Raw genomic sequence first — 25,487 nt, forward strand, 5'->3', positions numbered from 1 at the left:
TAAAAATAGAAATGGACTCAATAGGAGAAGAAAAAGAAGAAAGTCCAAGTCAAATAAATTCGAAGTTTTTATTGATGTAAACAATTTTGTGTTAACGATTCTGAAAACGTATTATTCGCTATTTTGTTCCTACGTTACCTATACATATTGTTTATAATATACTTACAGGGTACCTTTGAACTTGGTGAAATATTTCGATTTGTTGAAAATATGTGCTGAACGTCTTGGCAGAGAATTTAACTGACTGTCTCAAGCTTCCTCCCCCACTTCATAACTCCAACAACTTCTACAACTCGTGGAAAGACCGAAGAGTACGTGGAAAAATTGTGTAAAGGTGTGTCCACATTTAGTCCACCGGCCATCTATCGATGTCGACTGAACCGTCCACTCTGCCTCGATAACATAGATTCAACTCGTCCCGATCGACGGCCGGTCGACTATGTTTGGACACACCTTTATAAAGGATGAGCGATAGAAGAAAGTAAAAGTCGCAGAGGTACAAAACCAAGCGACTTGGAAGTGATTGACTAAAAAGTACAACCTGCTTGAGCGGAAAAAGACGGAGTAAAAAAAAAGTTAAATACCCAATATTATGTACATACTTCGGAAGATGCAGTGCAGGATCCGGAAGCTGCAGTACTTGGGCCATATCATGAGATACGAGACCAAGTATTCTCTCCTGCAGCTGATGATACAGGGGGAAATCGACGGAAGGAGAGGACCAGGAAGAAGAAGAATATCCTGGCTTCACAACCTTAGGAAATGGACAGGCAAAACATCAGCTGAACTCTTCCACATTGCTGTGAACAAAGTCAAACTTGCCAGGCTGGTCGCCAACATCCGAAACGGATAGCGCACTACAGGAAGAAGATTGTCCTTCATTGTCCCATTCTCACCCTGTATTTGTTTTCCCCTCGCCCCTACGACCACCCTGTAATATAAATCTCATGCGATTATCGCACAAAATGAACGAAAAATAAAAACAATACTCACGACGGAATCTGTCTAAAATTTGACGATTGACGACCATAATAGCTCGCTTGTTGGGTGTGAAAGATGACACTACCTGATTCTCTTTCGTCCTCCTACACGATTTATATGAGTAAGTTCATCTGCAATCTCCAACTCTTCTGTACTATCCCCTTTATCTATTATTGTGCACCATCAGTTCTGGTAGCCTTTGTCATCTTAGCAGCCTGCTGTTGAGCAGAAAGGCGGCCCCAAGCATCTCTCTCTGCATCATGGACTAAGAACGGTAACAAGCCTGTCTTTTGTTATTGGAGAGAAAGGAGAGCCAGCCCTGACGGGCATTCACAACAAAGGACAGAAAGGAGAACCAGGGGCGGATGGGATAGATGGCGCCCGAGGCATGCCTGGAGACATTGGACCTCCTGGAGAACCTGGGCCCAAGGGAGACATGGGGCCCATAGGACCCCCAGGACCTTATGGACCAAAGGGTAAGTTTGTCAGAGAAGTGGCAAATGGGTTACTTTACATAATATGTAATCCTAGTTTCGGGAAATATAGGGTAAAATAATCAACTTAGGGACAGTTGATGTATGAGTGGAATAATTGCATTTTGTTTTAACCACTTGATGAGTTTCCCCATTGTACATGCATAACAATCTTAGGTAGAAAATGTAGAAAAACACCACTATCACGTCATGTGAGCTTCATCATCCCGAAATCGCCTTATCGTCCCGTTCCGAAAACAAATTTCATTTATCTGATGCATCGAATAATTTTAGCCACCTAAAAAAGTGTGATAGAATTGTAACAATCTTAAGGTAGAGAAGGTAGGAAAACACCACTATCACGTCATGTGAGCTTCATCATCCCGAAATCGCCTTATCGTCCCGTTCCGAAAACAAATTTCATTTATCTCCACCGCTAGTTTCGGGAAATATAGGGTAAAATAATCAACTTAGGGACAGTTGATGTATGAGTGGAATAAATTAATGCATTTTGTTTTAACCACTCGATAAGTTTCCCCATTGTAGATGCATCGAATAATTTTAGCCACTTAAAAAAGTGTGATAGAATTTTAACAATCTTAAGGTAGAAAAACACCACTATCACGTCATGTGAGCTTCATCATCCCGAAATCGCCTTATCGTCCCGTTCCGAAAACAAATTTCATTTATCTCCATCTATTGAGGATAAAGTTCGCCCCGGAATCCCAGATTATTAAGGACTTTATTTTACGTTTCAGGTGAAAAGGGAAACGATGGGGTTGGATTTGAAGGAGCCAAAGGTGATAAAGGATTCAAAGGAGAGCCAGGACCCCCAGGTCCTCCTGGCAATGGAAAACCCTCTCTCCTACAAGCGAATACACCTACAGGTTTTGTAGGCCCAGCTGGAGATAAGGGAGACAAAGGAGACGAAGTGAGTATTTCTTAAGGCCCCGGAATGAAATGTCAATAAAATAAGAAGAACCCCTTTCCCTGAAAGCCCTTTATTTGCAATTCTACTTCAAGCACTTCAAGGCGAAGATGAGTGTTTCACCGCCACGCCGCTTATTTCGCAGCCTTTTGAAAGCGAAGTCTAGGCTTGTGGTTACGTTGCTTCTGATGTTTCAAAATCACATGCATATGCATAGAGTTTTGTAGGACATTATAAGACTACAAATTGTACCTGGCCTTATACAATTGAACTCCAGCCTTGGCTACCTGTAACCTGAGCTCACCCAACCACATTGACAGTTTGAGAATCACTTCTGCAGATAGTGTTTTAATCAAGTGGCGGGGAGTGATTGTTTACATTGGGATGCTGCTGTTTACACACATGCACTACATGTATTGAGTGAGATGTTAATCTCATCATCAATTCTTATCCGCTTTGGATTTCTCTACTAATGTACCTTCGCTTTTGGAGATTTGAGATTTCCCTCGTGGAAGCAGAACACCTAAATTGACTTTCTCTTACCATAGATGACATACCTAAATGGTAGGTATGTCATCTATGGTAGAAAGGCGTTCTCATAGGTGACATACTCAAGAGGGCGTGGGTTTAAACCCAGCCGAGGTATGGAATTTCATCCTCAACATTGTTAGAGAATTTGAGTACAGGAATGGTAGTAGCCTACTGCTGATGCTGGGGTAAAGGGACTTTTTGGTCCTATTTGAGCAGTATGAGTAAACATTATTATTATACCTATGTATTTATGCCATTAAAATATGAGATACATAGGTGAGATACATATGTGTTCCTCCAATATGCATGAATAGAATTAAAGTAAAGGGTCTTAAGACTGACACAACATTTTCCAAAAAGATCCAAATGTTTGATATACTTATCCTTCCTTAACTTTTTAAAGACAACAACTATACAAGATCATAACATTGATCATTTCATGATAGATTTAGGAAAAAAGACAGGGATTTCAGGGAAGAAAGTACTTAAAATATTTACGAACAATAAACGCAATGAAGTGCACTTAGTGCACCATTAATAGTCAGCTCCTATGGCGTAGTGGTCACTGCACTCGCCTTGCACGCGGGAGACCCGGGTTCGATTCCCGGCGGGGTCAAGAAATTTGCAAAAAAATGTAGTCCTCGCAATAGTTATGGGGGCACGGTTGGTCCAGTGGTAACGCGCTTGCTTCCATGCAGAAGGTCCCGGGTTCGAATCCCACCATTGATCGACAAAAAATCCCACCATCGACAAACTTGTTTTTCGATTGCAAATATTTCAACGGGTTACTTTCTGGTGTTCTCGTGTTGACCCAGCACCTAAATGGGAAGTATTGCTTCTTCTTGACCACATGCGTCTAATGTAACAGTTGTTTCATTGCTACGAAATAAAATTTCCTGCAAAGATCTTTTTTTATTATTATTATTATTTTTTTTTTTTTTAAGTTATGGTCAATGCGTGTGATAAGGAAGCGTTGGGAAATTCCAACTGTTCCAAGATGCGGCCAATTTTGACAAATACATATCTCATATGTAATACATAAGTATATTGTTCGAGGGAAATGTCAATGTCAACGGCGGTGAAACACTCATCTTTTTTTATTATTATTATTATTATTATTTTTTTTTAAGTTATGGTCAATGCGTGTGATAAGGAAGCGTTGGGAAATTTCAACTGTTCCAAGATGCGGCCAATTTTGACAAATACATATCTCATATGTAATACATAAGTATATTGTTCGAGGGAAATGTCAATGTCAGGCTTCGATATCAATCATAGGAAGAGGCATTGATAAGACGCGATACGTACATGATGGGTTAATGATCATATAACACATAGTCATTGCCCTTTCTAAGAATTCCAAGTAAAAAATATATAGAAATATTTCTATTCTATTTATTGAATGAAATGTATTGTTCCCATATTTCTTGAATTGATAAAATGCTACTGAATTGTTTTTAACTGACGGTCCTTTGTTGGGAGCTAAAGGACATTGCTTGTCATAATTGATATGTGTAAAGTATAGTTATAGTTCGAATAAAAGTCATATTGAATGTCACTTGGGTATTTTATGTACTAGCAGTTTGCTACGAAAAATAATAATGACGTTAATTAACTCCAAGAGGATCGACCATGGAACAGCGGAATGCAATCCCATGGATTTGGTCTGATAAATATAAATTTAGTCAAAGAAAGAAAGGATGAAGAAGAAGCAGGCTAGAAGTTGGAAGAGCGAACCCCATTTTAGCAACGACTATGCAAACCAGTCTCAGACATTCAAATGGTCATATTATATTATGTGTATATGAATATTAATTCTCAATACTATTGAGATGAATAGAAAAACTAACCAAGTGTGAACAACACATGACTTTCGATTACCGTTAAAAGCATGTACCCACTTTCCATTTTAGCAACGACTATGCAAACCACTCTCAGACATTCAAATGGTCATATTATATTATGTGTATATGAATATTATTCTCAATACTATTGAGATGAATAGAAAAACTAACCAAGTGTGAACAACACATGACTTTCGATTACCGTTAAAAGCATGTACCCACTATTGGGAGTAGAGTTTATGGTGTTTATTTTATATACAGTAATAAAATCAAGCGTTATCACTGGGTAAAAAGTAACCAAAGGTAATATTTTTTTGTGTTATCAATATTATCACCAATAGATTTAAGGGTTTCATTTAGATCAAAACTTTTTTATTTGTATCAGTTCAAAACCTAACATTTAACCTCATTTTTTACTAGGATTTACCTACAGATTCAAAATCCGAAACCCCATTTTTACAATTTTTAACCAGTTCAAAAATCTCGATTCCAAACTACAGTAATTCAATTTTGGACCCGTTTAAGATTTTGTGTCAGAGAAACTTTGTTTTTTAATGGTGTATACTTTCGTACATTATGAGATGGTTTTCTTCTTACAGTAATAAAATCAAGCGTTATCACTGGGTAAAAAGTAACCAAGGTAATACCTTTTTGTGTTATCAATATTATCACCAATAGATTTAAGGGTTTCATTTAGATCAAAACTTTTTTTATTTGTATCAGTTCAAAACCTAACATTTTTATTTTTAACAGTTCATAACCTCATTTTTTACTAGGATTTACCTACAGATTCAAAATCCGAAACCCCATTTTCACAATTTTTAACCAGTTCAAAAATCTCGATTCCAAACTACAGTAATACAATTTTGGACCCGTTTAAGATTTTGTGTCAGAGAAACTTTGTTTTTTAATGGTGTATACTTTCGTACATTATGAGATGGTTTTCTTCTAAAAAGCAACCTCCGTGGCCAAGTGGGTATCACACTAGGCTTGCACGCAGGAGGTCCGGGTTCGATTCCCGGCGGGGCCGAGTTTTTTTACGGCTCTGTGCTTGGAGTTCGGGGTGCACTCAGCCTCGTGAGGACAATTGAGTAGCTACTTTAATCGAGTAGCGACCAATGGTGGCTTTAGAAGTCGAAGAGACGAGCGATAATAAATATGATGATTGAGTAAATGAAAGACTTGTAATACTGTGATACCCACAAAGTTGTGAAAAAGCTCTCTGCTTTACTACAAAGATTCATGATTTTGATTTTTTGTATTGGTTTTCTTCTAAAACACGAGTAGGTAATATCGCCAGGTCTTCAAATGCATTTTTTAGCATTTCAACATGAAGTTTTGATATGAAAGTCATTTTCTTTGCAACTTTGAACTGGGGGACCCTGGAATTACGAGTAGAACATTTAATTACTTTGAACTTTTAAGAAGGTAAGCATAATACTCGTTCATAGTACCTACTCGTAAGCTTAGTCAATACTGAGATGGTTGCATTTTGGAAAAAATAGAAAGTAAAAAGACCGATTACAATACCTCCATGTTACTTTCTATGTATAGTTGTATAGGCTCTCAAACTATACATATATAATTATGTAGGTATGTATCTACGGTAAAAAAAAAAAAAAAAAAAAAAAAAAAAAAAAAAAAAAAACCAAACGGCGCGCCATCTTGGATTTCCAATGGTTTAGTACAGGAGCTACCACGGCAAAAGAGGAGACTTCTTGAGGAAATGAGCATCAGTTTTCGTGAGGAAAAAACGACTTTATTATCATCTGTGAGGCTTTTCCCTCTCCCAGCTTCATTTCAGTAGTTAGAACGCCTTTTTTAACGAATGAATGACGAACAATGTTTATCATTCTTAATGTAGCTGTGTTTTCCTTTGGGAAACTGAAACCATTTTCCCTAATCACGACGGCGCGCCCTTCAGTAGTTAGAACGCCTTTTTTAACGAAAGAATGACGAACAATGTTTATCATTCTTAATGTAGCTGTGTTTTCCTTTGGGAAACTGAAACCATTTTCCCTAATCACGACGGCGCGCCATCTTGGATTTCCAATGGTTTAGTACAGGAGCTACCACGGCAAAAGAGACTTCTTGAGGAAATGAGCATCAGTTTTCGTGAGGAAAAAACGACTTTATTATCATCTGTGAGGCTTTTCCCTCTCCCAGCTTCAGAAAATAAAGACGAAATATGGGATGATGTGTACGTGAGTATTGATCCAAATCACCCCAAGGTTCCTTTCATCATACTTTCATGTTACCGATACCAATGCGTAGCAGGAGATGATAAAGTGTACAAGGCAAAGGTTATGTAGGAATACCTATACATACATGGTACTGGTACATACATACATATACTGTAACAAATGCCGAGAAAAAATAGAATAGGAGGGGGGAGGTGCCTAATGGTCTGGCATTAGATTATGTACTACTGTAACAAATGCCGAGAAAAAATAGAATAGGAGGGGGGAGGTGCCTAATGGTCTGGCATTAGATTATGTACTGAGTCATGGCATAGCTTTAATAATCTTCGCTTTATTGTTGACAAAAATAAACATGGAGGCTCGCACGCCGTCAATAACATATCAGAAGATGTATAAATCTCATGACTCGAACATTATGCTTCAATTGTTTTAGTGCTCAACATAACGAGTTCCATTTTAGGACAATTGATTTTTACTTTCCATTACCGCTATGTCGATGTCGTCCTAAAGAAGATCAAGATTTAGGCGGATAATGCGAGAATGCTCCACACTATATGAGTATTTACCTTCATATTACAGCTGTTTCATTGTGTACCTATAACAATAATTATCATGTGAATTAAAACTTTTATTTTATTTTATTATTTTTTTTTTGCCTTTGAAGTAGTTCATCAGCCAGCCTTAGCTTCGAAGTTAGCGCGCCTGCCCTGTAAGCGCTAGGTGGTGGGTTCGATTTCTGCCCGGGACGAGCTTTATCCTAAACAAATCAGTTTCGTTTTTGGAATGGCTGGCTTTCTATCCTGTCCTTGTTCTCTCTTCGATTTCGGGGCGATCGAACTCCGTTGTTACAGTTCAATCTATTCATCATTGAAATACGGATCTCGAAGAGTTGGTCTCACACTTTGGTAAAGTACGGTTGGCTTCACACTTCTTTCATCTGGAAGTTCGAAATTCCAACTCATCCAAGGAAATCTACATGCAGTTGTGGGACAAACTGTAAGCAATATGGATATTATTAGATCCAGTGACTAAGACAAGACACACTATCGGGTTATCTGGTATCCGACCCATGAAAACTATCACTGCAAATATTTCACATATCAGTGAGCCCGGAAACTTGAGGCGATAGATAAGTATGTACTTATATCCCATAAACGCAAACAATATAATCTTACACACCGATGTGCAAACTAAGTGCATTCGCACAAAATAGGATCAGACAACGCAATGATGGAATATTTGATATCACTTCTACACATTCGAACCAATATCGAATGATACTATCCAAGTACCCAATGGTGGTACCCCTTAATACTTATTTAATTAAGATGTAAAGAGATTGTGAGGAAAAATATCACAGGAGCTCTACTTATAGTTTTTCGTCAGCCTCTCAAATATGTACTTATATCCCATAAACGCAAACAATATAATCTTACACATCGATGTGCAAACTGAGTGCATTCGCACAATATAGGATCAGACAACACAATGATGGAATATTTGATATCACTTCTACACATTCAAACCAATATCGAATGATACTATCCAAGTATCCAATGGTGGTAAACCTTAATACTTATTTAATTAAGATGTAAAGAGATTGTGAGGAAAAATATCACAGGAGCTCTACTTATAGTTTTTCGTCAGCCTCTCAATCAGCTACCAAATGTAATTTGCATCGAGGCGAGCGTCTTGACCACTACGCCACCAGCTTGACAAAACAAATCCTGGATAGTATTACAACCGGCACAAGACATAGAGGAAGACCAATAACAAGATAGTGAAGCCAGAGTAAGCACAAAAAGAGTACTCACAAGATGGACTTTGAAAGAAGACATGAGAAAGAGAGTAGAATGAAAATACGAAGGCAAAAAGCCAAATTTCTACATGGGTATAAACGAGCCTGGTAGATGGCAGTAATAGTAAGATACATATGTTTCAACTTGAGATTAAGATATGCTGGAACATTTTTTTTCTCTCGGGGTCGCTTTCGAATTACTTCAAGGCATATTCTTCACATCCATAGTAAAAAAATCATCCGTAAACGGAGAAGTTCGGTTAGAAAATTGTCCATCATCTCCCAGTTGAGAATCAGCACTCTCAGTCACTGAGATGGGAATGGCAGAACATTAATGTTTAAATAGGCAATATTTACATGCACCTTTCGCGGTGTTCAAATACATACATATCTATATAAACAGCAACCCCAGAAAATCAGTGCTAAAACTCAAAATCCTATAATCCACAGACAATTTAAAATGCGCCAGAATATTAGTTACGTATAGATTTTTTAAATGAAGTTCTCGAATCAATTTCAAGTTTTTAATGTCTTTTTTACTGACGAATAATTCAGCGGAGAAAAAGATATTGAAAGTTCATTCTAAATAATAAAATATTCTTATGCAACAGTAGGTGACATACAGATTAACAAGAGTGCAAAAAAAAGAAGAAGAAAAAAAAAAAAAAAAAAAAAAAAAAAAAAAAAAAAAAAAAAAAAAAAACCAAGGATAATAAGTAAATAGTAAAAGGGAGACTTACCGACTGATGCGAAATTTGAAAACAAACCGAAAAAATTAATATGAAAACGTAAAAAATCACGTAGCGATGCCTTGTGAAAGGCATTCTCGAAACCTTGCGGTACTCAACACTCCTACATGAGCGTTGAAAAGCTTCTGGTCCGTGCTAGGTCCTAATCAAAGTGAGCAGATCCCCCTGCCCCCCCGTGCTTAAGCTCTGTGGGCTTCTATTCGTTTCTCACCATTCTCAGTGATATTTCGGGAGCTAACGCGGTGCGTTGTCTGCCCGAGATGATCAAGTGATTTTTTTTTCGTAAAAAGTTCGCGTTTTGAAAATCGAAGAAGATCGGAAAAAATATTTTTTCTCAAGAAACTCAATTTTTACCGTTTGTCGTAAAAAGTTCGCGTTTTGAAAATCGAAGAAGATCGGAAAAAATATTTTTTCTCAAGAAACTCAATTTTTACCGTTTCGTAAAAAGTTCGCGTTTTGAAAATCGAAGAAGATCGGAAAAAATATTTTTTCTCAAGAAACTCAATTTTTACCGTTTGAAACAAAAGTGTCTTAACATGAGAACGATGGATTTGAAATCCAGTTAATAGAGCATTTGCAATTACATTGGTAAAATTCAGTTTTTACCAATGCCCGCTATGACTATGTTTTCCTATAGTCTTTTATGTTTACTGACTTGGGTGGCTATCACAGCTAAAGCGGTAAGTGCCAACAATGGATTATCAATATTATTCTTAGTTTGTTTAGTGACCATTTTTCTTAGGATTTCTAATTCTAAACTTTCTTTACTTCAATATTTTTTTTTTTTTTTAGATATTTAAGTATCGGCAATTTTCAATGAGTTTTGGATCTGAAATCTGTAGGAAAAAAAACCTCGCTTACTTTCTCGTTTTTTTTTTTTTTTTTTTTTTTTTTTTTAAGTCTGTTTACGGTCAAATACTAGTAGTTATTAGCGGAAAAAATATTTTTATTTCTTTAAATCGAAAAATGGAAAAACATACCCCATTCAAAAAGAAGATAGGGTTGAAGGAATTGAGGACACAGGGAAAGCAGCGCGATTCAAGGAAAAGAACATTAATTTTCTGATATCACTTATTTTTTCTAGATAGAAACGTGTCTTTCTTACCGATATTTTTAGGGCTTGCCAATTGAAAGTTTATGCTGGAATTTCACAGGACTATTTTTGTAGCCCCATTACAAGTTACAAGTCAATTCGAAAAATATATTTGAGGTGGTAAAATAGATAGTTTGGCGAAACTGTACCTAAAAAAAGAAAAAAAAATCAATAAAATTAGTCAAAGATCTGAATTTTAAAAAGGTGATCATTTTGAGCATTTCGAGTAAAATAAATATAATCAAATAATATCCCGGGCTTGAAGAATTAAGGCAATCCAATTTACTTGAATTAACACCATAACTTTGTTTCCAACTACAATACTAATAATACTACTTACTTTTAAGATGCTTGTGTCCCACAACCAGCCCCAAGGGAGTACTACTTAAATATCGAGTTCCATAACTGGAGCCTGAGCTCTGAAATCCTTTCATAGCAACCTCGAGATTACACGCCTATAACTCGATATTTATGATCATGTTGCATGTTCATTCTTTATGGAGTCATTAATTATCTGGAGTTCTATTCCGGTCAGGTGGTTTTCGAGCTATCGTTCTGGTTTTCGCCCAACGCAACGTGGATGAATTGAAAAATGCGGTGCTGGTGATGTTCTGCCTTTAATGAGTTGCATGATTGACAAATAAATGGAAATATTTGATAAGGCACTAATAAAAATAAAATAATTCTAGCATGATAAATGGATTTGTAGCACAGTAAGATTCAGAGATTTTATATGCTAGCATATATTGAACAACGTCAGTGCACACCAAACATGAATAAGTAAATACTTTAAAAAGTTACTTTCAGTGAACGATAGATATTTTCTATGCAATTGGAATTTAAGTAAGTAGGTATTTTATACTTTTTATCTGTACGCTACAACTCCAGGGTCCTGAAACTCTGGATCCTAGCTTGTATTTCATTTCGAGTTCAATCAATTTCATATAATTAAGCGTAGTGTATTGCGGGAATAAGACTTTTGTGACAAGCATATATGCTTAAAGACTATTATTCTTCTCTCATCTGATGAGGACATGACTACGGGATGGAACATGCTACGAGACAGGCCATATGCGTCTAATGTAGAGGTTGTTTCATTGCTACGAAATAAAAACGTCGGTGAAAACATTCATCTCTTTTACTATTTTCATGCTTTTTTTCATTATTATTTTTTCAGCCAGAATCACCCGATGAATGACCCGTTCATGAAGGAACAGCAACAGTCTCCTGAAGAGGACCCAGTAGAAGACCAGTGACACCAGAAGACGACCCGTACAGAAGGGCACCATACAATCGGCCACGACCTCAGAGGATCCTTACAGGAGACCGCAATATCCTCGAGGTCCTTACAACCAGTCCTATCCTTCCTACTATAACCCAGGCAGGGATAGTTATAACAGAGCCAATGAGAGCTCGTCCTATTATCCTGGGAGAGATAGAACGCCGTACAATAGGACTTACTATGAGAGAGACAATTTCCTAGTGGTCAACAGCGAGAGATTCTGCAATTGTACGCCGAAATGTTTCGAGAGAAAGGAAGCAAGGTAAGGGCCTTTGAAGGTAGTATGGTCGCTTATTTAGGAGTTGATTGTGAAGATGGAGCAGGGGATATTCTAGGTTTAAAATGGCTAAAAAGCGTTATATAAAAAAAAAAAAAAAAATAATAATAATAATAAAAAAAAACTGTTGAAGTAGGACATGACGACAAAATTATAGTACCTTTAGCTCAACAGTTCAATATTGCACCGCTGTATTAGTTATTAAAACAATTTGAGTACTACCTAGTCTACCAACATGGAATTTAATGTAGTCTTAAAGACTTGAACTAATAAATACTGTCGTGAACCTTTTCGTTCCAGGGTGCCCAAGGAGAACCAGGATTAACAGGAATGCCCGGTCAGCAAGGATTCCCAGGAGGAGAAGGATCACCAGGAGAAAAAGGACAGAGAGGTCCACCGGGACCTTCTGGGCCTCAAGGACAGAAAGGTGACATGGTAAGTTGCTCAGTTAGGAGAGAATAGAGATGCAGATAGCGCTATAGTTAGTGAATATTACTGTGAGAATAATTTTGGCCATTTCCATTAAAAAGGAATTAAAATTATTATATTTTGACGAGTTTTATCCCCCCGTTTTTTAGGCGCTTTTACATTACGGACAGTAGGTCGTTCGCACCGATTGAAGAGGTTTGATACAGGGAGGTGTATCAAACCTCTTCAATCCTTTGATGTATCAAAGGAGGTCTTATCGTCCTGAAATAAGACTCCTGTTTAGGTAGCTGATAAGATTCCTCCACACTTGAAGATTGAAAATCACAGCGTCAATATTGGATTTCAGGGTAAAACAGGACAGCCGGGATTTCCAGGAATCAACGGCATACAAGGATTTCCAGGAATCGCTGGACTTCCAGGAGCTCCAGGGTTGGATGGATGTAATGGAACTGACGTGAGTATGGTCTCTTCCGTACTACGGGGTATGTCTTGTATTGATATCTTCTGTTCGGTATAGAAAAATACCTTCGTGGTTATCGAGATATTCTAACATTTCTAACATGTAAGTATTGAAAATGGTTCCACTGCATACTGCTGAGCTGTGGAAAAAGATATGTGGGGAAAATCAGGAAGACCATTGAATGTAAACCATACTCAACGTAGCTTATCCACAGAACTTATCCGATAACTTTCCTTGTTTACTTGGTGTATTTGTCGAATATTGTTTAGATGCCGAATGAATATGAATGAAAATTTGTACGAGTGCCGCGTAACTAGTTGAGTATTAAGGCCCCGTTCCCATGTGTAGTGAGTTTCATCCGATTTTTTTCCCCCCGAATGTCCTGTAGGCAAAGTAATTTAAATGAGAGTGTTCCCACTACACACAACACGATTTTTTTCCGAACAACAGTGGTAACGGGCCTTTACGAGAGAAAAAAAAAAACAATCACAATGATTGTCTTACATTATAAAGATGATTTTTTTTCTTCACAAAATCAATATAACTCTCGAATTGCCCTTCCCACTTTTAGGGCCCACCAGGACCACAAGGATTACGAGGAGATTCCGGAACACCGGGAGATCAGTGCAGACCTGGAGAGCCGGGACTTCCGGGAGAGAAAGGACTTCCTGGACCTCCCGGTCTTAGGGTAAGCATTTCAATCGATTCAACTTGCTTTTTTATTCTTTTTTTTTTCAGTGACAACAAAGGATAGGGAAAAGAGAGGAATTGTTGGTTTAAAATTTCCAAATTGTGTCAAAAGAATTTTTGAAATACATAGTATTGACGGTTTATTTGTTTTAAGGGTTGTCCATTCTTAAGAAATTTTCAAACATTGATCTATATATTATGTTGTTTTTAACGTTTTTGAAAACAACAATTTACTCTTCAGGAAGGCTGCCACACTGACAGGAACTTGTTCTCTATCCAAATTGTGTCAAAAGAATTTTTGAAATACATAGTATTGAAGGTTTATTTGTTTTAAGGGTTGTCCATTCTTAAGAAATTTTCAAACATTAATCTATATATTATGTTGTTTTTAACGTTTTTGAAAACAACAATTTACTCTTCAGGAAGGCTGCCACACTGACAGGAACTTGTTCTCTATGTTAGGGTTGGTAGCTCAACTTGTATTTTAATCCCTTCATATTTTCATTAATTCAATCTGACATCTATTACAGGTTCGGTAGCTCAACTTGTTTAATTAATTCAATCTGACATCTATTACAGGTTCGGTAGCTCAACTTGTTTTATTATTTCAATCTGATATCTTTTACAGGGTCGAGATGGTTTCGCGGGTCCCCCCGGCCCCACTGGTCAGAAAGGAGATCCCGGTAACGAAGGTCTTCCAGGATTACCTGGCAGGGCTGGACTCAAGGGAGAGCCAGGGGAGAGGGGTCGACCAGGAGGCCCTGGTTTGAAAGGTCCTCAGGGACCCCCCGGAGGAGGTCAAGGTAGACCCGGCCCTCCTGGGCCCCCAGGACCTCAGGGGTAAGTGGATTCCTTCTTTTCGATGTTTATAAACATTCCTTGCGTGAACCGTAAAACATGTTTTTTTAAAATTTTGAGAAGATTGCGCATATCATATCCTTGATTGTTTGGGCTGCATTTAAAAAATATTTTTATTTCTTTAAATCGAAAAATGGAAAAACATACCCCATTCAAAAAGAAGATAGGGTTGAAGGAATTGAGGACACAGGAAAGCAGGCGATTCAAGGGAAAAGAACATTAATTTCTGATATCACTTATTTTTTCTAGATAGAAACGTGTCTTTCTTACCGATATTTTAGGGCTTGCCAAATTGAAAGTTTATGCTGGAATTTCACAGGACTATTTTTGTAGCCCCATTACAAGTTACAAGTCAATTCGAAAAATATATTTGAGGTGGTAAAATAGATAGTTGCGAAACTGTACCTAAAAAAAGAAAAAAAAATCAATAAAATTAGTCAAAGATCTGAATTTTAAAAAGGTGATCATTTGAGCATTTCGAGTAAAATTATAATCAAATAATATCCGGGCTTGAAGAATTAAGGCAATCCAATTTACTTGAATTTAACCCATAACTTTGTTTTCCAACTACAATACTAATAATACTACTTACTTTTAAGATGGCTTGTGTCCCACAACTCCAAGGGAGTACTACTTACCATGGCTCGAGTCCCATAACCTCAAGGGAGCGTGAGCTCTCAGCAAATCCATTTCAAGCAGCCTCGATAATTACATCGCCTATACTCGAATTTGATTTGTTGCCATGTTTCTTCATTGAGTCAATTCATTATCTGAAGTTCTATCCTCCACGTGGTTTTCGGGCTGTCTGGTTTTCGCCCAACGCAACGTGGAGAATTTGAAACCGGTGCGGTGCTGGTGATCTTTGCCTTAATGAGATTAGTCCTGTTGAAATAAATGGAAATTTTGATTAGGAAAATAAAAAAATATTTTTAGTGATAAAATTTGTAGGAAAGTAAAATTCAGAGATTTTATATCGAGCATATTTTAAACAACGCTCAGTGCACACCAAACAATAAGTAAATACTTTAAAAAGTAACTTTTAGTGTAAATAAATATTTTCCTATGTGGAATTTAAGTAAGTAGGTATTTTATATTTTTATTCGCTCTCCTCCAGGGTCCCGGTGAACTCTGGATCTGGAGGTTGTTGGTTCGAGTTCAAATCAATTCATATAAATTTAAGCGTAGTGTATTAGCGGGAAAAGACTTTTGTGACAAGCATATATGCTTAAAACTATTATTCATCTCTCATCTGATGAGGGACATACTACGGGATGGACATGCTACGACACAGGCCATATGCGTCTAATGTAGAGGTTGTTTCATTGCTACGAAATAAAAAACGTCGGTGAAACATTCATCTCTTTTTTTATTTTCATTTTTTTTCATTATTATTTTTTCAGCAAGAATCACCGGATGAAGACCCCTTCAGAAGAACAGCAGCAGTCCCTGAAGAGGACCCATTTAGAAGACCAGTGACACCAGAAGACGACCCGTACAGAAGGGCACCATACAATCGGCCACGACCCTCAGAGGATCCTTACAGGAGACCGCAATATCCTCGAGGTCCTTACAACCAGTCCTATCCTTCCTACTATAACCCAGGCAGGGATAGTTATAACAGAGCCAATGAGAGCTCGTCCTATTATCCTGGGAGAGATAGAACGCCATACAATAGGACTTACTATGAGAGAGACAATTTCCTAGTGGTCAATCAGCGAGGAGATTCTGCCAATTGCCAGCCACTCACTGATCAGGTCTACCTGATAGTGAGTGGCTATCCTAAGTCTCAGAGTGTCCTTTTTGTGTACATTCAGGATGGGAAATTGGAAAGTAGCATTAACAGGGAATATTCTTGTTTTATTCCTTGTTTTACAGATATCCCGGTGAGCGAGGATCTAGAGGTCAGGATGGCGTGGATGGACCCATGGGACCACCAGGACCAATAGGAAAGCCAGGAGGTCCCGGAACACCGGGCGTTCCAGGACCGGAAGGATTTGCAGGAGAAAAGGGAGCGAAGGGAGAACCTGGACAAACAGGTAGGAAGTTTGTTAACTTCAGATCTACCTTGGTGGCGTAGTGGTCAAGATGTTCGCTTGGTAAATAGGAGGAAGCGGGTTCGATCCCAGCCAAGGTATGGAATTATTTATTTGAGAAATTGACTACAAGGCAAACAGACCAACCACTTTACTTGAAAAATAAAAAAAATTAAATACGTCTAAAGAGAACAAAAATCAAAGGGATACATTTGTACTTATCTGTTGACACAAGGGTTAAAACAAACACAAATTAAATACGTCTAAAGAGAACAAAAATCAAAGGGATACATTTGTACTTATCTGTTGACACAAGGGTTAAAACAAACACAATTTCTTCGGAAAACGAGTAGTACTTACACCAACATCACTGAATTGAGTCTGAGTGATAAATAATAATCAAAGGATCTAACATCTAACTTTATTCTAATGTATCGATTCAACATTGTTCTATCCAGGTCTGAGCCTGTTCAGGTAAGTTTGTTTTATAACCCATTGGTCTAGAAGGGGGTTATTCTACGTATCAATTTTGTCCTATCATAGTGACCGCCACTCGCGCTCAGACCATCTGGACGATCAGAACGTGTGTGGCAGGAAAAGCTTCAGACTTCAGATCTAGGTCCGTCAGACCGTCTGAGAGACCCGAGTGGCATAAGGGACCAATACAGACCCCAAGAAATCATCAACCAATTTCCTTTAACTGAACAAAAATAAATTTGAAAGTTCGTAATGTTAAAAACATGGTAGATAATGTACCTACACTCCATTATATAACATCTCCAATGTATGAATTCCACAGGACTGCCTGGAGCTACAGGACATCCAGGATTACAAGGACCTCCAGGACTGACAGGCCCCCCTGGATTACCTGGAGAGAAAGGAATTTCAATAATTGTAAGACTTTCTTATTTTCCAACGCAATATGTATAGGGGGTGACAATGTAATAAAGTGTTGGAATTGGTCCAAAATACCTTTTCAAAATTGGGAAATGGGTGGGAATATCGGCTTTAGGATGTTGTTCACAAAATTTCCACATTTTCAAGATTGGGAAATGCGTGGAATCGGTTTTAGGGTGATTTATACACCCGATTTTTAGCATGTGTGTGCCGGTAGACTATGTTTGGACACACTTTAATAAATTATACACAAACTTTTCCTTTTCCAGGGTCAAAAAGGAAGGGATGGATATCCCGGCAGAGACGGTGAGAAAGGAGACAAGGGAAACCAGGGTTATCCAGGACAGCAAGGTGTGCCAGGTGATCACTTGCTGGGAATTCCCGGACCTCCCGGACTGACGGGAAGACCGGGAGAGAAAGGATTTCGAGGATTTCCAGGAGCTCCCGGCCTGAACGGTAATTTAATTTATTTTATATTGTAGGTACATAATATAAAATTAAAATAATAATATAACATTAAATTAAAAGGTAACTTTCTCACAACGCAACGGGTCGAGCTATTTTTTCATTTTATTTATTTATTATTACTACTCGGATTTTGGAGTTTCGATATGCTCGTGTATTACTGAACTGGGGAACAATATTTGTGTCAAACATTTAACAATGCTTAGAACAATTATAATTCTTTTTGAAATTAAAGTTTGGTTTAAATGTTCAATACCACCATTTACGGATATTGTAGAGAGAAAAAAACCCATATGAATCAAAATAGAAGAAGAAGAAGAAGAAGAAGAAGAAGAAGAAGAAAAAATCAAATCATGTCTTCTTTGTGGTAAAGCTTTCTTCACAACTTTAGTGAATCGCAAATGAAATTCCACACATAGCCTTGTTGCTTAGCGTGTAATTAAATAAACATATGAAATTTCGAAATCTTACAGGTCATCACAACTTTAGTGAATCACAAATGAAATTCCACACATGGCCTTGTTGCTTAGCGTGTAAATAAATAATCATATGAAATTTCGAAATCTTACAGGTCAAGACGGAGCGAAGGGTGATTCAGGAGGACGCTGCATCGGTTGTCTACCAGGAGCTCGAGGTGAAATCAGGGTAAAAAAGGAGAACCCGGAAGTGCTTCAGAAAAGGGACAGAAAGGAGAATACGGAGAAACAGGCATGCGAGGTCCACAAGGTCCTCCAGGAATACCAGGACAAGCAGGACTCAAAGGAGAGGCTGGTATGCCAGGAAAAGGTAGACCAGGCCTTCCCGGATTGAAAGGAGAACCTGGCAAAGATGGAATTCCTGGTAGAGATGGTGCTCCAGGAGAACCAGGAACCCCAGGTGCACAGGGCTTCCCTGGTCCTCGAGGTGAAATCGGACTGCGTGGCTTACCTGGAACGCCAGGATCAAAAGGACTGGATGGTATACCAGGATCTTATGGACCTCCAGGAGCTCCAGGACAGATAGGTGGTCCCGGACCTAAAGGAGACAAAGGCTTCCCAGGCATGATAGGACTTGATGGACTTAAGGGAGAGCTAGGACCCCCAGGTTACCCTGGCAGTATAGGATTCCCAGGAGTGAAAGGTGACAAAGGAGAACGAGGGCCGGCCTCTCCTGTCATCAATGTGAAGGGAGATAAAGGAGAACCTGGCAAACCAGGACTGGAAGGAAGAAATGGGCCACCCGGGGAGCGAGGTCCTCCAGGAATACCAGGATTCCCCGGGGAGAAAGGAGACTTGGGAGCCCCAGGACCACGTGGGTTCCCTGGATCTGTAGGCCCTGGAGGTCCTGCGGGCGATATAGGACCTCCTGGAGTTCCTGGTCTACCTGGCATAACTATCAAGGGAGAGAAGGGATTGCCGGGTCTGCATGGGAAGAATGGAAGAGACGGAGCTCCTGGATTAGCAGGAGAAAAAGGTGAGTGCTCACTGAGAGCAGTGCTTGTACTATACCTAGTGATTACTGTGTACATGTTACTGTCAAATCTTGACATGCGTAGGTATTGGTTATTACTTATTACATCATTAACTAAAAAGTCCTTATTAGTTATCGCATCACACTGTACCAAAGTTTTTGTTTTTATTAATCTAAGACCGTCCTCTCATTTCCTCACTAATGCCTCCTTTTTCTCCTCCCACCCACAGGAGACTACGGACCCCCCGGTTTGATAGGAAAACCTGGACCCCCAGGCAAAGCAGGACTTCCCGGTGTTGAAGGAGAAAGAGGTCCACCTGGGGATCCAGGCATTCAAGGGCCTCAAGGAAAAGATGGTATCCCGGGCATTCCTGGCAAGGATGGACTACCTGGCTATCCAGGACCCAAGGGAGACCAGGGTCTATCTATAACAGGACCGCCTGGTGAAAGAGGACCCGATGGTCTTCCAGGTAAATATTGATCTACAAACAATGGGATTCCACCAGGACCAAATTGTAGGTTATGCGGGGAGTGTGAAGAGACGGCTACTCAGGCCATCCTCGAATATAACCCCCTAAAAACATGGAGACATACTGTGAGGTTGGTTAGTTCCTCTGCAAGACATCCATGGACAAAACCTAACGAAAAAGTTATTGAAGATCGCTCGATCGCTCCGATCTTCGAGCTGAGTTTAGGAATCAGCTCAACTCCATACACAAAAAGCCCACTCCGAGGCTTAGGTGTAGGGGCAAACAGCTCTTAAGGAGGGGTTAAGCTTCTACGAATGGCCGCTATACAAAACCATCTCTACAAACCAACACTCCTTTTCTTCTTTAACTACGTCTTATCCTACTGAAGTGGGGTCGACACACCAAAACTACTACACATAATCATGTGTGTCAATGTTTCACAGAGGTCTAATGATCAATTTCCTTCCTAGGTTACTGTCCTCACGTCACGTGAGCTCACTTGTTGTGAGGGCAGTGCAGCTATCATGAACGAAATCACCTACATTATGGGAGAACTTTTATTATTTTCAAGTTATTTTAATGTGGCAGGGTTCTCACTTACGTGAGCTCTTCCACCCAACCACTGAGTTTGCCAGCTGGAGAAAAAGGATTCCGAGGAAGTCCTGGACTACCGGGAACCCCAGGACTGAAGGGCGAACAAGGAGACAAAGGATCAGAAGCCCAGCTGGAGAGAAGGGATTCCGAGGAAGTCCTGGACAACCGGGAACCCCAGGACTGAAGGGCGAACAAGGAGACAAAGGATCAGAAGGACGAGAGGGAAAACCAGGACAGCCAGGATATAGAGGTGCCAAGGGAGACAAAGGAGAGCCGGCACCCTTACCTCCTCCAGGAGAGAAAGGACCTCCTGGACCACCAGGTAAACTTTTACCGTCGTATGTATGAAATCTAAAGATAAACTTAAGTTTAACTTAAGACGAACAATGTTGCCAATTTCATGTCATTTCTTGAGATAACTGGCTAGATTTCATGAAATTTGGCAAGATTTTCATTTCAAGTTAAACTTAAGTTTATCTTTAGATTTCATACATACGACGGTTACTCTTCATATCATAGGTTTGGAGCGAAGGTACTTTCAACATTATTACTTTTTCCATATTACAAGTAGAAGATTGATCTTATAGCCGATAAAGTTCGCCCTGGAATCCCAGATTATTACGGACTTTATTTTACGTTTCAGGTGAAAAGGGAAACGATGGGGTTGGATTTGAAGGAGCCAAAGGTGATAAAGGATTCAAAGGAGAGCCATACTGTCCTCACGTCACGTGAGCTCACTTGTTGTGAGGGCAGTGCAGCTATCATGAACGAAATCACCTACTGTATTATGGGAGAACTTTTATTATTTTCAAGTTATTTTAATGTGGCAGGGTTCTCACTTACGTGAGCTCTTCCACCCAACCACTGAGTTTCTACCTTTATTGATGTTTCCATTTACAGGGTGACAAAGGCTGGCCAGGCATAGATGGTACACCAGGTCAAGACGGTATTCCTGGTTTGAAAGGAGAGAAAGGTCATGGAATCAAGGGAGAGCCGGGTATCAACGGAACTCATGGAGTAAAAGGAGAAAAAGGACAACCAGGAGGCATTGGATACAAAGGAGAACCAGGTCAGTGTAAAAAATAGTTATTTAGACAAAATACAGGTTATAATAATATGTATACCTACTCATATTCGGCATAATAGGACTTTTTATCAGTCTTAGACAGCAGTATAAATAAGGTATCTTAAGAATGAACAGATCAATTGCTGAAAATCACTTTTTTTGGGGGGCACAAAGGAAATCAGTAAATTATTGCAGGGTAAATGAACAGATTTACTGTAACAAGGGTATCTACTATCTAATTGCACTACAAGCGAATACACCTACAGGTTTTGTAGGCCCAGCTGGAGATAAGGGAGACAAAGGAGACGAAGTGAGTATTTCTTAAGGCCCCGGTAACATTAAATTAAAAGGTAACTTTCTCACAACGCAACGGGTCGAGCTATTTTTTTTATTTTATTTATTTATTATTACTAGGTACTCGGATTTTGGAGTTTCGATATGCTCGTGTATTACTGAACTGGGGAACAATATTTGTGTCAAACATTTAACAATGCTTAGAACAATTATAATTCTTTTTGAAATTAAAGTTTGATTTAAATGTTCAATACTACCCCATTTACGGATATTGTAGAGAGAAAAAAACCCATATGAATAAAAATAGAAAAAGAAGAAGAAGAAGAAGAAGAAGAAGAAAAATAATCAAATCATGTCTTCTTTGTGGTAAAGCTTTCTTCACAACTTTAGTGAATCGCAAATGAAATTCCACACATGGCCTTGTTGCTTAGCGTGTAATTAAATAAACAAATGAAATTTCGAAATCTTACAGGTCATCACAACTTTAGTGAACCACAAATGAAATTCCACACATGGCCTTGTTGCTTAGCGTGTAAATAAATAATCATATCAAATTTCGAAATCTTACAGGTCAAGACGGAGCGAAGGGTGATTCAGGAGGACGCTGCATCGGTTGTCTACCAGGAGCTCGAGGTGAAAAAGGAGATCGAGGCAAAGATGGACTGCCAGGAATACCAGGACCTCCTGGAGCCCCAGGAATGAGAGGTCGGGATGGTGATGCAGGACGCGATGGTCCTCCAGGACCTCAAGGACTTTCAGGCACCCCTGTAAGAAATAATACAGTTTGCTTAGGCTAGCCCCTCACTATCAGGTAGGCCTGACATGCGGACCTGATCAGGTGTACCCGTTAGGTCTACCTGATAGTGAGTGGCTGGCTTTTTACTGCTCGATTTTTTGTTTAATTTGCTTTATGGCAGAATTCTCAAGGAGTGAGCTCTTCCTCACAACCAAACCTGACATGCGGACCTGATCAGGTGTACCCGTTAGGTCTACCTGATTGTGAGTGGCTGGCTTTTTACTGCTCGATTTTTTGTTTAATTTGCTTTATGGCAGAATTCTCAAGGAGTGAGCTCTTCCTCACAACCAAAGATGGGATAGTAAAAAGGGGGAAAGGAGAAGATGGAGAAATATATATAGAAAATAACCAGAACTTATGGTTAAAGTAAAGATATATTTCGCCCCAGCCGAGAGTTACTGTTTTGTGATCAAATTCTCAAAGAGGAACTGAAATCTAAAGGGAATTTTCCGGGAAATTTCCAGTTCATGCTAACAATATGAAAAGATAATATTGAGAATAGAAATAGACCTATCATATTAGGAGGTATGACGAGTTGCGATCAATTGGTTTTGATAGAGATGGAGCGGAAGAATAGAATAGAATATACCTTGTTTATCCTGCCAGAATGAGACTGAAAAGTCCCTTTACTCCCGCAGTCTAAACAAGGTCTTATACTTCTTTTCTTCATTTGTTTATCTTTTTACATTTTGCCTATGTTGTTCAAACATGGTCCATTTCCATTTTCAGGGTTATTCCGGACCCCAGGGAGATCCGGGACCTCCAGGTTTGTAAAACTTTACCTATTCCTAGAATAATGACGATCTAGGTTTCCATTGAAAAGAAAAAAAAAATGTTACAATTATTAGCAATTGGACAGATTTATTTAGGAAGGGGCTAGGACGAAAATTGAGTTTGAAGTAAAACAGCTTTGAAGTTTTTGATTGCTATACAAAAGTATTCGGATGATATTACAAAAATTCATTTTGATAAACAATAATAATAATAATAATAATAATAATAATAATAATAATAATAATAATAATAAAATGTTACAATTATTAGCAATTGGACAGATTTATTTAGGAAGGGGCTAGGACGAAAATTGAGTTTGGAGTAAAACAGCTTTGAAGTTTTTGATTGCCATACAAAAGTATTCGGATGATATTACAAAAATTCATTTTGATAAACAATAATAATAATAAAAGTGCCGGCTAATTTAATTATTTGTGTGCCTTTAGGTCCCCCTGGCAAAGATGCTGTGTGGACGTCTGACAATTTGATCAAAGGAGAGAGGGGACCGCCTGGACTGAAAGGAGACATTGGAAGAGATGGACCTATGGGACCTCCAGGACCGAAGGGAGTTATCGGACTGACAGGCGACCGAGGATTCAATGGGGAGTCAGGAGAAAAGGTTTGGAAACACATACTGTCCTCACGTCACGTGAGCTCACTTGTTGTGAGGGCAGTGCAGCTATCATGAACGAAATCACCTACTGTATTATGGGAGAACTTTTATTATTTTCAAGTTATTTTAATGTGGCAGGGTTCTCACTTACGTGAGCTCTTCCACCCAACCACTGAGTTTCTACCTTTATTGATGTTTCCATTTACAGGGTGACAAAGGCTGGCCAGGCATAGATGGTACACCAGGTCAAGACGGTATTCCTGGTTTGAAAGGAGAGAAAGGTCATGGAATCAAGGGAGAGCCGGGTATCAACGGAACTCATGGAGTAAAAGGAGAAAAAGGACAACCAGGAGGCATTGGATACAAAGGAGAACCAGGTCAGTGTAAAAAATAGTTATTTAGACAAAATACAGGTTATAATAATATGTATACCTACTCATATTCGGCATAATAGGACTTTTTATCAGTCTTAGACAGCAGTATAAATAAGGTATCTTAAGAATGAACAGATCAATTGCTGAAAATCACTTTTTTTGGGGGCACAAAGGAAATCAGTAAATTATTGCAGGGTAAATGAACAGATTTACTGTAACAAGGGTATCTACTATCTAATTGCTTAGAGCAAGGATCGCCAACCCGTCGATCGTGACCGGTAGCTCGCGAGAGGTTTTCTAGTAGCTTGCAGTTCGCAGACTGTCGCACAAGTTGAGAGGAGAGCAACTCTTAATATATGGGAACCAAAAATTTACGTCGCGACCCCTGGCCAGTAATGTCACGCTTTGCCTATGTAGTTAGGTAGTAGATGCAGGGTATCTAATTATTATTTACATTTTGGTTTCAGGAAATTGTAGCCGTCTGAATGAAGAAATTTACTTGAACAAAGGCGAGCGAGGTTCTACAGGGTCCAAAGGAGAACCGGGACCCCCGGGACGGAACGGACCCCGGGGTGTACCCGGATTTATGGGATCCAAGGTAACCTAAAATAGACTAGTAACACACATGTAATTTTTCCCCTTCTTTTTACTTTTTTTTTCACTTTCTATTTCATTTTATGCGATCAGGTATTGTATATATGGTTAGCGGTTGTAGCCTCTGATTCTCGTTTTAGTTCATGATATAATCTAACCCAGGAGTGGCCATAAAGTGGCTCGCGAGCCGCCAATCTTGTACGGCTCTCTAGCCATGGCTCATATTTATTGAAATTTTCTTCTCAATATCAGAATTTCCATGAGACTGTGTAGACCAAAATCACTTTCTATTTCATTTTATGCGATCAGGTATTGTATATATGGTTAGCGGTTGTAGCCTCTGATTCTCGTTTTAGTTCATAGACCAAAATTTTCAAAAATTCGCCTGCGGCGTGTCTTGCTCCGAATCGGCTTCGAGGGAAGTTTCCCAAGTTTAAATTAGAAAATCCAACACAAACTCATTTTCATTTTTAG

At 39.0% G+C, this 25,487-nt stretch overlaps 2 protein-coding genes and 1 long non-coding RNA gene across 3 annotated transcripts in view; 2 read left to right on the forward strand and 1 right to left on the reverse strand.

Annotated features, from left to right (window-relative positions):
• The first annotated feature begins 1,278 nt into the window (after positions 1 to 1,278).
• The window catches only part of LOC103516404 (collagen alpha-5(IV) chain), a 36,610-nt gene continuing 12,401 nt past the window's right edge, over positions 1,279 to 25,487 (forward strand). The window contains 18 exon segments of the mRNA XM_026828574.1: positions 1,279 to 1,457; positions 2,213 to 2,385; positions 13,618 to 13,734; positions 14,365 to 14,576; positions 16,470 to 16,630; positions 17,427 to 17,521; positions 17,794 to 17,980; positions 18,561 to 18,631; positions 18,634 to 19,441; positions 19,669 to 19,899; positions 20,654 to 20,824; positions 21,146 to 21,225; positions 21,403 to 21,571; positions 22,433 to 22,629; positions 23,388 to 23,424; positions 23,879 to 24,051; positions 24,254 to 24,422; positions 24,887 to 25,017. Coding sequence (XP_026684375.1) covers positions 1,370 to 1,457; positions 2,213 to 2,385; positions 13,618 to 13,734; positions 14,365 to 14,576; positions 16,470 to 16,630; positions 17,427 to 17,521; positions 17,794 to 17,980; positions 18,561 to 18,631; positions 18,634 to 19,441; positions 19,669 to 19,899; positions 20,654 to 20,824; positions 21,146 to 21,225; positions 21,403 to 21,571; positions 22,433 to 22,629; positions 23,388 to 23,424; positions 23,879 to 24,051; positions 24,254 to 24,422; positions 24,887 to 25,017 — 3,270 coding nt within the window. The 5' untranslated portion in view covers positions 1,279 to 1,369.
• LOC113470358 lies at positions 7,258 to 9,814 on the reverse strand. The gene is made up of 2 exons (XR_003393434.1): positions 9,497 to 9,814; positions 7,258 to 7,952 (listed from the first exon to the last, which is right to left on the reverse strand). It is a non-coding gene; the product is annotated as an uncharacterized LOC113470358 (long non-coding RNA).
• On the forward strand, positions 11,889 to 13,118 carry LOC113470340 (otolin-1-A-like). The gene is made up of 3 exons (XM_026828712.1): positions 11,889 to 12,142; positions 12,458 to 12,592; positions 12,933 to 13,118. Exons 1-3 carry the CDS (start codon positions 12,119 to 12,121, stop codon positions 13,101 to 13,103), a joined length of 330 nt encoding a protein of 109 aa, XP_026684513.1. The 5' UTR covers positions 11,889 to 12,118; the 3' UTR covers positions 13,104 to 13,118.

The sequence above is a fragment of the Diaphorina citri genome, unplaced genomic scaffold (assembly GCF_000475195.1).
Source record: "Diaphorina citri unplaced genomic scaffold, Diaci psyllid genome assembly version 1.1 scaffold52, whole genome shotgun sequence".
NCBI lineage: Eukaryota > Metazoa > Arthropoda > Insecta > Hemiptera > Psyllidae > Diaphorina > Diaphorina citri.